The sequence below is a fragment of the Monodelphis domestica genome, chromosome 4 (genome assembly GCF_027887165.1).
Source record: "Monodelphis domestica isolate mMonDom1 chromosome 4, mMonDom1.pri, whole genome shotgun sequence".
Lineage (NCBI taxonomy): Eukaryota > Metazoa > Chordata > Mammalia > Didelphimorphia > Didelphidae > Monodelphis > Monodelphis domestica.
In genome coordinates, this window is record NC_077230.1 from 294,996,060 (window position 1) to 295,012,097 (window position 16,038).

Genomic DNA, 16,038 nt, shown 5'->3' on the forward strand with positions numbered 1-16,038 from the left:
TGCTTTGGCTGCATCCCGTAACATAAATTTTTTGGAACTTTTATTTTCCTGTAGCTGCTTAGAATGGGTCTTGACATTAAAAGGTGCTTCTCTTTCTTAATAATATACATTTTAATCTTAATAATATATATTTATTTAATATTTAATCTTAATAATATGTAATCTTAATTATCTTAATAATCTTAATAAGATACATTTATTTGTGAGGCAATGTGGGTGTAGTAGAAAGAGCCAAAGTATCTGGAGCCAAAGGACATGGGTTTGAGGTCTGCTTTGGTCACTTTCTACCTGGTTAACTTTAAGCAACTTAACCTCCCGAATCTCAGTTTCATCCCTGTAAAATAAAAGAGTTTGGAAAAAGTCCTTTTAAGATTTGTTCTAGCTCTATATCTATGACTTTGTGATTTGAAGAGATAATAATCCGAACTACTAACATTAAGATAATGCTTCCTATGTACCAGCCCTATGTGCTAAACCCTTCACAACTTCTACTCTTTTGATCCTCACAATAATTCATTATCTTCGCAATACAGATGAAGAAACTGAGGCAAACAGAGGTTAAATAATTTGCCCAGGGTCACCCAGCTAGTAAATGTCTAAGGCCAGATATGAATCTAGATCTTCCTGACTCCAGACCCCGTTGTGCCACCTAGCTGCCTATAATAATAAATAATGATGACAATGATAATAAGTTAGCATTTATATAGTGCTTTAAGATTTGCAAAATACAAATATTATCCCATTAGAAAAGTTGGAATAATTATAGGATAAAATAGAAACTCCAGATTTTTTAAGTCTTCTGTAACATGGGTGTAACCTACTTTTCCAGACTTATTTCATTGTATACCTTTGCACAGTTCCAGCAAGACTGGATTACTGACTGTTTCCTTGAACTCAATATTCTACTCCAGACTGTTGCTTATCTGTACTATATGTCTGTCATTCTTGATTATATACTCCTTCTCAATTCTATCTCTTAGGATCTTCATCTATCAAAGACTTGCATAGCTGCTACCTTTTTTTATTATAAAAAACAAAACAAAACAAATAACAGCTCAACAAAAATACAACCCTAAACTTCTGGCTTAGTTTCAGTTCTAAGACAGAGACTAGGCAATTATGGTTGTCACTTGCTCAAGGTTACATAGCTAGGAAGTGTCTGAACCTGATTTGAACCCAGGTCCTCACAATTTCAGGTTCACTGTGCTACCTAGCTGCTCCCTAGGTGTTTCTTCTTTAGGGAAGTCTTTCCTGAGCTTGTCCCTATTCCCTACCCCCATTATTGCTAGAACTCTTTTCTCTCCTCAGTTACTTTCTATTTATGCTGAGCTATGTATACATTCCATTCCTTGGGAGAATGTTAAATACCTTGAAGGCTCAGGCTACTGTTTTTTGTCTTTCCAACTATGGTAGAGGAAATATTTACTAGGACTGATAGGTAAGCTAGGCTAGTTTTCCTTAAGACCCTGCCATAGGCTGGACTAATTTTTCCTTTACTAAAACTATCTTCAAGGCTTAAAAGGCCAGTGATGGTGAACCTTTAAGAGACTGTGTGCCATGTGCCACCCAGAGACCATGTGTGGTTCCCTGCCCCTGCCTCCAAGGACCAAGTGCCATCCTCCCACCCCTATTCCAGACAGGGGAGGGAGGAAGCGCTCCCATTGGGCTGCTGGGTAGAGGGGTGGATGAAGTGAGGAATGTCCTGCACATGGAGAGGAGTAGGGAACCATTTAGTCAGAGTCCCTCTGGCTTTCTAGTAATGAACTCTGGCAGGTGATACATGCCCACAGAGAGGATTCTGTGTGCTCTCTCTAACATACATGCCATAGGTTCACCCCTATGGGCCTAGGCAATGAAAATTTGAACCACTAAAATGGCTTCCTGGTAGCAAGAGTACAAAAGCCAACATGAGGAGATTCGAAAGCTTTTCCCTTGTCATCAATATTCCCCTATGGCAAACGTGTAGGCAGAGAATCAATACTGTATTCTTACTGATTATCCTTTCTGTGCTAGGGTCAATTTAACTTCCTTTTGCTATGTTAGTCTATAAGTGCCTCATTTTTCTTCAGTTCCAAACCTGAACTACTAAAAAATGTCTGAGTAAGAGATCCTGTATTTCTCTGAGCACCTAGATCTACTATGTGCTTAATAAATATTTTGTTGACTTGATTTCAATTTAAACTAATAAATGGAAACATTTTGGCTCAACATAAGGAAGAATTCCTAACTTAAAAATATGTCAAACACAAACAGAAACAGGGGCCATTAAACTAGATATGTAAGGATCCTTGCATGTCACAAATTGACTTAGAGAACCACATATTAACACTATCACTGTTTTACTGTATTTTTATTTACTTTGTTAAATATTTCTAATTGCATTTAATCTTATTCAGGCCCCATTTGAAAGTGTTGTGGGCTGTAATTTGGTCTAGAAATGTTTGACATGTCTGTTGTAGAAGGTATTTATTATTTGACTTCATGAAATAATAGAACAGTGAAAGTATATTTAATCAGGAGAGATTTGGTTCAGACTCTAATCTTACACTTAAGTGTTCCATTCTGGATGATACATCTAACTTCTTTGAGCCCAAGTTACCCCATCTATAAATGTGAGATAAAATATCGGTACTACCTATTTCACAGGATGGAAGGAACAAAACTGCTTGGTAAAGCTTAAAGTGCTATTATAAATGGAACTTTTGTGATTGTTATTATTGTTATTGGATGACTTTGGAGGTCCATCCAAATCTGAGATTTTATGATTCTGACTGTCTCTCAGATTCTTCATCTGCATACTGAGAGTGGTATTGGGAGAAGGAGGTGTCATGTAGAGAATTACTAAAGTCCCTTTCAATTCTATGACTCTAAATTTGAACAATTTGAAACTCCCATCACCAATTCAATATTCATTGTGTTGCTTGTCTATGTAAGACATTATTTTTGTTATGAGGGATTCCATAAATAGAACATAGTTCTTGTTGATGAAGAGTGTATAAGATAGGAGGGAGAATAATATAGGCATGCAAATAATGATAATGCAAAGTGCAATATAAGGAGTACAATGTGCTAGGATACAGAGGAGGGAGAGATCACAATGGTGGGGAATATGGAAAAAACTTCATGAAAAATGTATCATTTCTAGTTGGACTTGAAGGACAGGTAGGTGGGGGGCTATGTGGTGATGCCATTTCAGTTGATATGAGTAAATATGGGGAAACTTATGGAATAATTAGAGAACAGTGAGAAATCAATTTTTGGTGGGGAATAGAGTGAGTAGGAGATAAGATTGGGAAGAAAAGTTGGGGCTAAAATGCTGACTTCTAATCTGGTAGAATTTGGACTTTATTTAGTAGGTAATGGAGAACTGAAAACTTTTAAACAAAGGAGTGACATGGTTGGAAGGGTGCATTAGGAAGACTATTCTGGCAAGCATCAACTTGACAAAAAAAAAGTCCATCTTTTATAGCAATGTACTTCTGGTGATGCTATATGGCTACAAGTCATTGTATACCTCAGTCTGCAAGGGGTTAAAGTTGATGGTCACCCAAAAGACAATGGAGAGGTAGATAGAACTACTCAGGAGAAAGGATATAAGGCAGGCTATTTAAGATGTTTGCCTGGGGAGGGGGAATGCATTGGTACTATAAAGAAATTGGAGGATAATCAGTTGATTTCCTGAGTTTTCCACTGATATTCATATAATGTCCAAAGACCTAGAGAAAGGAACTAATGTTTAGAGATGACCACCTATGGGAATTTAAAGAACATGGCTGTGAGTTGCAGAAGCTGGCCAGGCATAAAGAAGTTGCTGTTTTTATATCAACTGATGAGATTAGAGATCCACTGAAGTAATGCAAAGAAAATGGCAGAAATGTACAAAATAGAATAGTGTGGGGCAACCGTGCCATAATCCAGATGCTGAAACAGAGTGATGGCTGTGGGACCTGAATGAAAGTGATACTCTGGAGGTAACCTGGCAACTGACTTGATTTAGGGGAAAAGGAGGAGAATGAAGAGTTAAAGATGGCATCTACTTTATAAGCCTGGCTGCCTGAGAGAGATGTCATTAACAGAACCTCCTTTAGGCAAAAGACTAAATTATTAGTGACTCTCAGACTCTGTCAGATATGTTGAGAAAGCCCATTTCCATTATAGGAATGATAGGCCAATCAAAAACTCATTCCTGCCCATCCAAGCCTCAGAATTTACAAGCCAGACAAATCATGTCTAAAAACAATTCTGTGAATAGCAGATTGATCTGCCCTCAAGCAACATTTCTGCAGTTCCAAAGACCTGTCTACCAGTTTAGGATGTGGTTTTCATTGAATCAATGATTAAAATGAGCAGGGAGACAAAATTAATGCAAATAAAGCAAATGACTTTACAACTCAATAAAAAGTTGCTAAAATATTTATCTTAAGAATACCCTATGTTAAGAATAAATCACAAAATGTAAAGTATGTCATCAGAATGATAAGACAGAGGGAAAGGGCATAGGCAAGTGGTGGCGGCAGGGTTAGCACTTACCTCCCAGCCCACAATGGACACTTGCCAGCGTGCTATCTTGTCTATACTCTCCAACTTCCGTTTACGCTCATTGATTAAGCAGGCTACATTCTTCATGGTCTCATACGCTGCCTTTATATTGTTGTAATCGCTGAAAAAAGAGGAGGTTGATTTTAATAACATAGTATGCCAAGACAAAAATAACAGCTGCTAAGATAATCACCTAAGTCACCAGGGCTTAGTCATATCAAGACTTTGGACCAAATGGCAAGTAAACAGTTACTGTTTTCTGTTTTGTGGTCAGTCTGGAATAGACTATAGTCTGCAGACATTAAGTGAGCTGACTGAAGGACTGTAATTCAAAATCCCCACCCACAGAATATATTCATTCATTAGCCAGAAAGCCATATGCATGAAAATGAATTCCAACCAGTAATAAGCTTTTTCACAACAAGCATGCATTTTTCTCCTCAAAAAAGAAAATATTTTGTTTTCTTGTTCTTTCAATTCTATTCTATTATACAAAATACTTTCAAAACCTTCAATTCTTTATGGCCAAAAAAACCCTAACACTCAGCATCAGCAAGCAACTGATAAACTAATCAACAAGAATCAGATTGTATCCTGCAGTTGGCACAGAAATACAAATATTCATTTGATTCTAGATACAAGCCTTAATTTATAATGTCTCCTGTGAATTCTGGTCAAACCAAATGAAACCTAACTGGCTTCTTCCCAACCAGTTTCCAGCTTCTCCAGGGTGTATCGTAGACTGGGAAGGATAATAATCTGGGAATCATAAGATATGAATTTAAGTCCTAGTTTTGACATTTGATATCTGAACAATTTCCCTAAACCTCGGTTTTATTATCTTTAATATGGGGACAGCAATACTTGCACTACCCATCTTATGGACCTGTGAGGAAAGTGAATTTTGTATACTTGAAAACACTACATAAATGTGAGTTAATATCATTTTCCATTTGTACCACTCCATGAAAGACCATAGGTCCTAAACCAACTGGCAATGGAATTCTAGTCTGCATACAGGCTAAGCAATGTATTGTAATGGTACACATTTTTAAATATTCTCCAATATTTTCAGGTTGTGAAGACACAGCCCCTAGCTTCCTCCCTGGGGCTAGAAAACCTGGGGAGGTTGGAGGAAAGGGTAGAAGGGGGAACTTGATAGCCCATTCTATTGTCTATTGACAAACACAATAAACACACAACATCAGGGAAATCCCAGGCCCTTTTCCCACAAAAGCAGTCACTGAAGTCATGATAACTGTTTTTTAGGATGAAATCAGAAAGTAATAGAACAAGCTCTGAGACCAAGACCAGAGAAGCAAGAAATTAAAAGCAAAAAGCCATGAAAATACCCACAGTAAAGATAAAAAAAGAAGGGTTTTTTCCCTATAGTAATGGAGATACAGACAACTCATATGTCCCTACCATCTTCATCTGTTCAATCCACAACCTTCTTAATACCAGAAAAGCAGGAATTTTTTTTTTTTAACAATATGTACAGATAAGCTTTCTGGTCTAGAAGACAAAAAAACTTTTTAACTTTTTCTTTCCAAAGGTGTTTTAAAATTGTATTTAATTTATTATTTTTTAAAGATACTTAATTTTACCAATTACATTTAATAACAATTTTCCACATAAATTTTCTAAAGTTATAGGATCCAAATTGCCTCATTCCCTTTATTCCTTCCCGCTTCCCAGAGTTGGTAAACAATTTGATCTGGGTGCAAAACATATTTCCATATTGCTTATTTTTGTAAAAGAATACTTCTATAAAAACAAAATCCCCAAATAAAAACCCAAGTAAATTAAAGTGAAAAATGATTTGTTTTCTGCATTTGTTCTAACAGTCCTCTCTCTGAGGGTGGGTAGCATTCTTTGTTATAAAACCCTTAGAATTGTCCTGAATTATTGTATTGCTAAGAGTAGCTAAGTCTTTCAGAGTTTATCATTCACAATAATACTGTCATTGTGTACAATGTTCTCCTGGTTCTGCTTATTTCAATCTGTATCAGTTCATGTAGGTCTTTTTTAACTCTTTCTGGAATCAACCTGTTCAATATTTCTTACCACACAATACCACAATATGTTCAGCCATTCCCCAATTGATGGACATCCTCTCAATTTCAAATTCTTTGCCACCACAGAAAGAACTGATATATATATATATATGTATATATAATGTACATATATATATATGACCTACTTATACACTTATACAATTAAATATGTACATAATTGTATAAGTAGGTCTTTCCTCTCAAAAAGGGTTTTTTAAAATTTAGCCAACTCTGTACAATACCTAAGTGATTCAGAGGTAAGAATTTAAAATCTTCCTTCCTTTCCATCTTCCTTCTTCCTTGACATGTGAAGTCTAAGGGTCCCAGTGTTGAATTTTGGCAACAGATACCCTAGAATGTCTCTTTATTAATTTACTAAGTCCTTGTAGATATTTTCCTTTTACGTTTCCATTCTGGATAAGTTTTAATAGTGAAAGCTTAACTAATCTGGAACTTTCTTTACAAACTCCCCTAATTTATTATTCATTCGAGAATTTGCTATTTTCCCCAAAAAGTTTGTTTCTTTTTTACATAAGGAAAAAATAAGTGAAAAATTTGCATGGTAACAACATTTTAAAATCAAAAAACTTTAAAAGATTTAAGAACATTAATGAATTCAATGACCAGTCTTCATTCTAGAGGACCAGTGATGAGTAATCAAGACATATTTTTAGATACAGTCAACAGTAGAATTTGTTTTGCTTCATTCTGAATCTTTATGTGGTGATTTGTTTTTTTTTTCTTTTTCCTTTTTTCCCATTGGTGGAAGAGGAAAAAAAAATGGAGTTTTGATCCCTGAAAACCAATTAAATTTAAATTTTTAAAAGAGTAATGATTGACTTTTTTCACTTGCTACATACAAGGAAACCACTTCCCTTATTCTATGTTCTTTAAGCCATTTTTACATCAACTCTTGAGTCCATTGTGCTATATTTAATTACTGCCCTCCTTCAGAACAAATCTAATTTTAAGAAGGAGAGTATGGTTAGAGAGAAGATAAAAGAGTCAATCCCTTTATGCCCTGAGAGTTGTTAATTTGATTACTATGCTAGAGACTGTCCCTCTGAACCAGAGCTATTATGCTTTTGAAAGGTATCCTATAGATAGGATCCCTTCCCTCCCACTTTTCTTACTGTAGCTACAAAGGCTATGCTGTCAATGCCTAGTTATATTTGTTGGCTAAAGCACCAGGAAAAAGAAGGCCAAAAACAGGTATTTGACCACTCCCCTCTTCCTTTCAAAAATTGTGTTTAGTTATATGGGTTGAATTTCATGGCCACTGAAGTTTCCTATAACTCTAAAATACTGTGATCTCACAAATTTGTGTGGTGGCTTCTTGGGAGAACATGGGGAGAGGCTTGTATATGGTTTAATAAATGAGTCTATTATTAGTACTTGGAGGCAAAGTAAAACTTGTGTCCTGCAGTGGTGAATTGTCTTCCATTTCAGGTTCCTAGAGGTGTGGCATCTTTTTTATGATCATGTCTATGGCTGCCTGTGCAGACATGAAAAGGGTTTATTGTTGCTAGTTAATATGACATCTCTAACTCCTCTGTAAGGGTTCAAAAAGGAATCTAAGTCCAAAAGTCCAATGCAAAACTCCAGGGACTTAAAAGGGAGGCAGAAACAGAAAACCAACCAACAAAAATAAATAAACAAAAAAACCCTTTAAAAGTATCTTTTTGTTTTGTTTTTAGTTCAGGAGAAACATTGTCAGAAGATATAGATATCTTGAATCTCCAAGAAAGCTCAGTTAGTAATTTAGCCTGGAGTGAGAATGAAAGTTGAGGACCAGAAAGATCAAAAAAGTCTCAGAAGACCAAGACAGCTAGACTATGGATCAATGCAGATTGGGGGTAAAGAGACTTTTCAGATAGCTAGCATCATCTCAAACTAGAAATAGGAGAGAATCATATAACTAGACAGATACTTAAACATCAAAAAGGCATGTTCTCTAACTTGACTCTTTATCTATTCCACATAAGGTTTTTTTTAACCTTTACCTTCCATTTTAAAATTAATACTGTGTATTGGTTCCAAGGCAAAAGAATGGTAAAGGCTAGGCAGTAGGGGTTAAGTGACTTGCCCTGCCAGGGTCACACAACTAGGAAATGTTTGAAACCAGCTATGGACCCAGGAACTCCTGTTTCTAGGCCTGCCTCTCAATCCACTTAGCCACCTAGAAGCCCTTCCATATACCTTTAATTGCTTCCCTACAAATAGTTTATGCCTTAATTTCTCAAAATTTATAAGAAGTAAGGTTTTTTTTGCAATTAAAACTGGTATAAACAAAAATAGTAAAGCATGATAAGAATGCAGTATTGGTGGGGCCATGGGAAAATAGACTCTAGTAGATAGTTGTTGGGACTACAGACTCATACAAATCTTTTGCAGAATAATCTGGCAATAAACAATGAGTCACAAGAACTACTCATCCTCTTTGACCCAATAATTCCTTTGCTGGGACTGAATCCTAAAGATATCATTAGAATGAGGAAAAAAAAAGAGATACCTTCTTGGTAGAATTATGAACTGGCCTAACATTTGGGAAAAAAATGGAATTTTGAAAGAAAATGTTTATGCTCTTTGACCTAAGAATCCCACTACTGGGCATGTACCCAAGAAAGCTACAGCCAAAAAAAAAGTTTCATATATATAGAAGTATTCATACCAACATTTTTTTATGTGGTTAACAACAACAACTCAAAACAAAGTAGGCTACCATTGATACTAGAATGGCTAAGCAAATTTATGTGTGTGTGTGTGTGTGTGTGTGTGTGTGTGTGTGTGTGTGTGTATTATTTCCAAAGGAGAGAAAATGAAATTCTCTCCTCTTATGGAAAGAGAGGTAGGGAAAAGGAAAGGGAGAGGGGACAATACTGTGGGTGCAGACTGTGGCAGACCTGGTTGCTGAATTGGTCAATTTTGCCTGATAATTAAAAATAAATATTATTAATGCAAGGGAGGATTATGAAGTGGGTAGAGTGACAATATATAGAAAAATTATTATAATATAGATGATCATTTATAGCAATATAATTCTTTTGGGGAATAAAAAAGGACATATCTATATAAAAATATTCATAACTTTTAACAGGGAAAAACTAGGAAACAGCCAAATAATTGTTATTGGTAAATAACATTATGTTATTGTAATAGAGTACTATGGCGACATAAAGTTAAAAATATAAGGAAAAATGAGAAGACATATGCAATATATGATCAGTATAACCAGAATAATAGTCTATGGTAACATTTAAAAAAAAAAAGGTCAACTGATCTTTGTAAGTATAAAGATATTGACTATGCAAATTTGTTATAGGAAATTTATTTTTCTTTTCTTTTTTCTAATGAGGTAGGAGTGGGAGGGAAAGAAAATAGATTTCTCTTCATCATTTAAAAATAGAGTAGTGGGGGAGTACTCAGATGTGAAATGTTGCACATACTTTCAGATGAGGTCATTGCATTAGTAATTATAAACAGTTTTACTCTGTTTCAAGAGACCTCTTAAAAAGTGGGAGTAGTCAATAATTGTTTTAATGTAAACATTTATATATTTATGTATGTAAAGAAATTAAAATACACTGATAACTTTTTTTAAAAAAGGACAAGTGCCAAAAAACCCTATAAAGACATTATTAGGATTGAATATAGAGCAAATATATTATTTGTGTTTTTGCTTTGAAAAAGATATAGGCATTAATATCCCTAGAAAACTGTAATTGGTTTAAATGCTATTGTTTCACTTAGAGATTAATTTTTTTATTCCTTAATATTGTTGTGAGTATTGTTTATTAATAACAAAAGACCATTTAAAACCTCCTGGGGGGTTAGGGTCTACTGTAGCTATAGTTAGGGGACAGTAGATAAGGCATGGGGGTAGGAGATAAGGAGAATGTTGGTCTAGTCTATTCTATCCTTTTGTGTTCAATAGGAATGGGGACTATGGCTTCTCCTTTCTCAGTGTTTAATAGCTGTAACGACAAGGAATTCCTAAATGCTTCTTTGATCTAAGTTCTTCTTGTCCCATGAATTCCTATAAATAAGTGATCCTCAAGGAGAAACAGCATTGTAGTGACATTTTCATTAGCTATAGATTAGACATAAGTCCCCCTCAAAACAGATTAGAGGGAGAGAGAGTTCAGTGAATGAATTAATGAATTGTAGGGCCAGGAAGTCAGAAGACTCATTTTCCTGAGTTTAAATGTGACCTTAGACACTGACTATCTGTGGGACCCTGGGCAAGTTACTTAAGCCAGTTTGCCTCAGTTTCATCATCTATCAAATAAGCTGGAGAAGGGAATGGCAAACCACTTCAGTATCTTTACCAAGAAAACTCCAAACGGGGTCACAAAAAGTTGGACACAATTGAATGGTTGAATAACAACAATATAGAGTGCTTTCTCACTGGATCCTTATAACAACTGTGGAAGGAAGGTGCTATCACGATCCAAGTACCTTGCCTAGGATCATGCAACTTTGTAAGTATCTGAAGCAGGGTTTGAACCTAGAATTTTCCTTCAAGATCTCAGACCCAAGACTCATTTTAGCCCCACTAGCTGCCATTAATAAGTAACTAATTAAGGATGATTCTTGAAGGAATTCTTCAGTTTTCCAAGTTAGCTCACCTGTGTTCTTGAGTGGTGTACTTTAGTAGCTCAGCTAGCTGCAGAGGGTATTTGCAAATCTTCTGAACAGGAGTAAGGAGAAACCCATCAATGGCTATGTCAATCATCTGCTGAAGCAGGCGACAAGCTTCAAAGAAATGCCTGTACTTGCCCTGCTTCATCAGGTTAGAGAGCTCCAGGCAGGCCCCAGGATGGTTGTTACAGTATTCAGAATAGATGGCAAAGCCTTCTTGCTGTAAAGAAAAAGCAGAACTTGAATTATAAAGTTGGGGGTCTTGTTGGCAGAATGACTGAGGAGTAGGGTGAGTGAACTAATGACTTTGGTGGGCACTTAATCCTTTAAACTAGAGTTATTATCTGTTTGTTGGGGCAGCTGAATGGCACAATGGATAGAGCACTGGACCTGAAGTCAGAAAGACTCACCTTCCTGAGTGTAAATCTGACCTTAGACGCTTACTAGCTGTGTGATTCTGGACAAAACACTTATTCTGTTTGCCTCAGTTTCCTCATCTGTTAAATAACTTAGAGAAGGAAACTGCAAATCACTCTAGTATCTTTGCCAAGAAAATCCCAAATGAAATCACAAAGAGTTAGATACATGACTGAACAACAAAGTTATATGTTTGTTAAGTACATATCCAATACATTGGCATTATATCAACCTGGGGGGAGGGGGGCAGGTGTACCAGGCCTTAAAAGACAGTTTCCCTAATCCTGCCCTAAGCTGAAGAAGCCTCTAACTCCCTCTCCCCCTAAAAAAAGAAAGAAAAAGAGAAAGAAAAAGTGTGTTTAAAGAAGTTTTGCAAAAGGGAAAAAACCCCAAAACTAAACAACAACAACAAAAACGGGGCAACTAGAAAACCGTCAAGGTATCATGCATTTTCAAATCTATGATAGAACATGGAGTGCTTGACAGGGGAGTGAATAACACATTTTTCTGTAGCTAAGGAGGATAGATTATTGCACATTCCCTTCCATTCCCCTAGAAAAAGAAATAAGCAGATAATAACTTATTTAAGTACATTTTAAAAAGCTTTAGGAAATTAGAAAGATTTTTGTAGTTTATGCAGGCACAGGATAAAGTTTAAGAAAGAATCAAACACTGGTAACAGCCTTTAAGAGTTCTAGTACCCAGAGGGCAAAAAAAAAAAGCCATCTGTGAGCCATGAATTACCAGAAAGAGCTGAGGAAGAAAGTGCTTGCTTTGGTTGACTGGACAGAGGGGTGGGACATGCAAAAAAATGTCCTACGGGACTGGGAAGAGGGGGAACTAAGCAGCCCTGCACTTGTGCCACATCTTCACCAATGTGGCACTAGTGTATCAGGGGCAGGCTAGACCTCTAAGATTTTACATGCTTTCTGAAATGAGACAAAAGGGAGAGACTCTAGTGCCAAAATAGAGGTATTTATGATTAGACATAGACTTACCACATATTTCCTCAATAAAACACCTAGACATATTTTGTTCAGTAATTATCAGTGGTGTCTGACTCTTTTTTTTTTTACCTCTTTTGGGGATTTTCTCCTTAAATCACTTGAGTATCTTTGCCATTGCCTTCTCTAGCTCATTTTACAGATGTGAAAACTGAGGCAGAGTTAAATAACTTGTCCAAGGTCACATAGCTTGTAGGTGTTTGAGACTAGATTTGAACTCAGGTTTTCTTGACTTCAGACCCAGCACTCTATCCACTGTGCCAATCCAAAAATACCCATCTCTACAATTATATTTGTCAGAACTTATTCTAAATGCAATACCATGATCTTTGAATCCATCAAGGTAAAGAGATTCTTTCTTTTTTAATGTACTCAAAATATTTAACAATTTTTAAATGTACTTTCTACAATTGTACCCTGTATAAGTTAATCATTGTATATTTTTTGAAAAGCATAGCTACATTCCATGAAAATATTACCACTTGTCTAAATAAACAGCTGTCTGCCCACTCTTCTTAGTAGAGTCAAACTTTAGAAAACTACAAATCTTATTTTAATTGGATAAATAGTGACATACATGTTGAAGAAAGCAAGATCCTATTTCACTCAGATGAGGTTCCTCTTTATTGTATTGCTTCTCAAGATCTTTCAAGAACTTCCTTTGGAATTTGTAAATCTCTTCAATGTTTCCAAAAATAGTACCCAGTTGGGCAACAGTGAACATTCCTGTATGTTTTCGACACTGACGAATATAGCCCTGAGGGGAAACAATGTATTTTTTGATTAGTTTTAAAAAACACTTTCATTTAAGTAATCCATTTGAATATTCCAACTCTTTAGTCCTCAGGGGAAAACAAGTGTCTTTTTTCCCCGGCTTCTACTGTGATACCATGTCCTCAACTGGAAAACTCTTAGAAATTCTCACAAGTCACTACAGAAATGCAAAAGAAAAAAAAGCAAAGCAATTTAAGGAAGAGCATAAAAGTTCTAATTCAAACTACTTGCTTGATTTCCAAGGGAGAGCTCATACTTTCTATTGTCATCTTTCTCTGAACTAATCAGATCACCATTCTTCTAGCTTTAATTCTGTTTTACAGACTGGAAAACATCACAAAATAGGATATCACCACTTGCTGAGGAGCTAGTTCAATGCTACATTACTAGTCAAGACAGCCAAGAAAAATGAAAAACTAACTATATCCAGTACACATTTCCCAATCATTCCATCAATAAATTTATAAGTTTACCAACATCATTTGTTATATAGTGATCCCTCACCTATCATGGGAGTTATGTTTCAGAGACCCCCATGATAGGTGAAAATCTGTGAAGTAGCAGCATTATATTTATTTTTATTATATATATTTTATGGTGTTATAAATCCTTCCCACTCTCCTATACACCTCTTCCACACTCTTATTAACTTTTCCCACACTCTTATAAACACTAAGCCAATCAGTGCCCAGGATACAGAACATAGCTCTGTTTTATTCCATCAGCCAACAGTGTGCTGTGTAGAATCTCATTTTGGCAAAATTGCACAAGTAATAGTGGCATATTGCATTTCCATTGTGTTCAGTATGGTATTCTTCTGTAAAATCCCACGATATAGTGAAAACTCTGTGATATAAAATTACATATATATATATATATTTTTTTTTTTAAATCTGTGGTACAGTGAAGTTGTGATAAGTGAACCGTGATATAGCAAGGGATGATGGAATAACACAAATATAGATCTTAAAGAGTAAGCCTGTAGCACTAAGAGCCTAAGTGTCAAATGGCCCCTCTTAGTTGGCACTAAAACCCAAGTTTTTCAGGCCCTTAATCAGCACTATTCTTAATCCACTATGTGCAACATTGTCTCTCATGTAGTCAATATTTATTTCTAAAAAAATACACTAAATGTATTACTATATGATACCTTTTTTTCACATATAAAATAGTTTATTTCAGTTTCATCTCCAAATAAAAATAACATTAACATTAATGCTAACTCTACTACTATATGATACATGCTTTTCTCTATAATACACATTTTTGGTTCTCATACTCATATATTACAGTAAGTTCTTTGACCACATGCCAATCATTTATTAAAAAACCTGTTCTCATCAGCTGGTCAAATACTAGCTAAGTATCATTCTATGCAGCAGGTTAGTCAGACTCAAAATGGGCCAACTTGATCATTTCAGCTGTCTTCATGGGTGAATTGCCTTTGCAGGACTAACAATGTGGTAATCCACATGAATAGGTAAATGAATCTGAAGTTGAAATGATCAGATTTGAGCCCATTATATGGTCTAGTTATTCCAATTATACAGACTCAATTTTAAATGCATCAATTTTCCAAAGCCTAACAAAAAAAAATGAAAAATCTGTCAACTGATAGAAAAAATTGATGACTAGGTATATTATATGAAATCGAGATAAAAGTCAGGGCTTTAGAGAAAAATGTATTATATGGAGCTATGAAGAAAATAATTACTTCCTAGATAAAATTATTTTCTTGTTCAGACCAAATTACTTGGAGGTGGCCTAATGATTTAGAATCCCATCAATGAGTGAAATGAATATTTATCAATGGATGGCATCAACGTATCAAAATAGAGAGTAGCGAACATTTGATAATTAAAATCAAAGTACTTCATTTTAAAGAAAGTATTTGCTAGCTTTAAAAAAATGCTGAGACCATTGTGAAATCCATTCACTGAAGTGGATGGAGTTGGGTTTCAGTCATCATTCTGCCACTTATTACTGTATGATCTTAGACAAACAAGCCACTTCATCTCTGTGAACTTTAATTTCCTCAGATGTAAAATGAGAGGTTGGACTGAAGGATGTCTAAGATTCCTTTTAGTTTCGAAAATCCATGATGCTATGACCCTATGTGTAATTTTAGGAGTTCAGTTCTAAGACAGATCGATGCAAAATGTGCTTTAAAATGGGATGACTCCGATAACCACTATAAATGAGACAACCCCTCAGAGCAAGAAATCTTTTGGCAACACTTGGACCAATCACCTGATGTGAAATTAAGTCTGAAAGATTCAATGGGGCCTGCTAGTCTACCTCACAGATGTCTTTGAGATGCTTGATATAGACGCGCTCGGTGTTCATGATCTCCTGTATAACATTGGTCCTCATCTGGTCTTTGTTTTCTGAATGTTTCTGGCGGTGCTTCCCAGTGTCTGAATCTTGCTCTTCACCCTGAGTACTGCTGGAATTCTCTGAGAGTTCTTCCTGATTGACTCTTAACTGTCAACAAAACAGAAATGACAACTGGGTTAGAGAAAAAGGTTGTCACAAAACAGTCATTTATCTTATATTTTTCTCTCACAGTGAAAATAATTCACGGATATTGTTAGAAAACATTACAA

At 35.7% G+C, this 16,038-nt stretch overlaps 1 protein-coding gene across 4 annotated transcripts in view; it reads right to left on the bottom strand.

Annotated features, from left to right (window-relative positions):
- SPATA13 (spermatogenesis associated 13) overlaps positions 1 to 16,038 on the bottom strand; it is a 160,012-nt gene that overhangs the window by 15,187 nt on the left and 128,787 nt on the right. For all 4 annotated transcript variants that reach the window (XM_007495227.3, XM_001375720.5, XM_007495228.3 and 1 more), the window contains 4 exons: positions 15,731 to 15,916; positions 13,236 to 13,415; positions 11,225 to 11,457; positions 4,531 to 4,660 (listed from right to left, as the gene is read on the bottom strand). In XM_007495227.3, the coding sequence (XP_007495289.1) occupies positions 4,531 to 4,660; positions 11,225 to 11,457; positions 13,236 to 13,415; positions 15,731 to 15,916 (729 nt within the window). The remainder of the gene's footprint in view (positions 1 to 4,530; positions 4,661 to 11,224; positions 11,458 to 13,235; positions 13,416 to 15,730; positions 15,917 to 16,038) is intronic.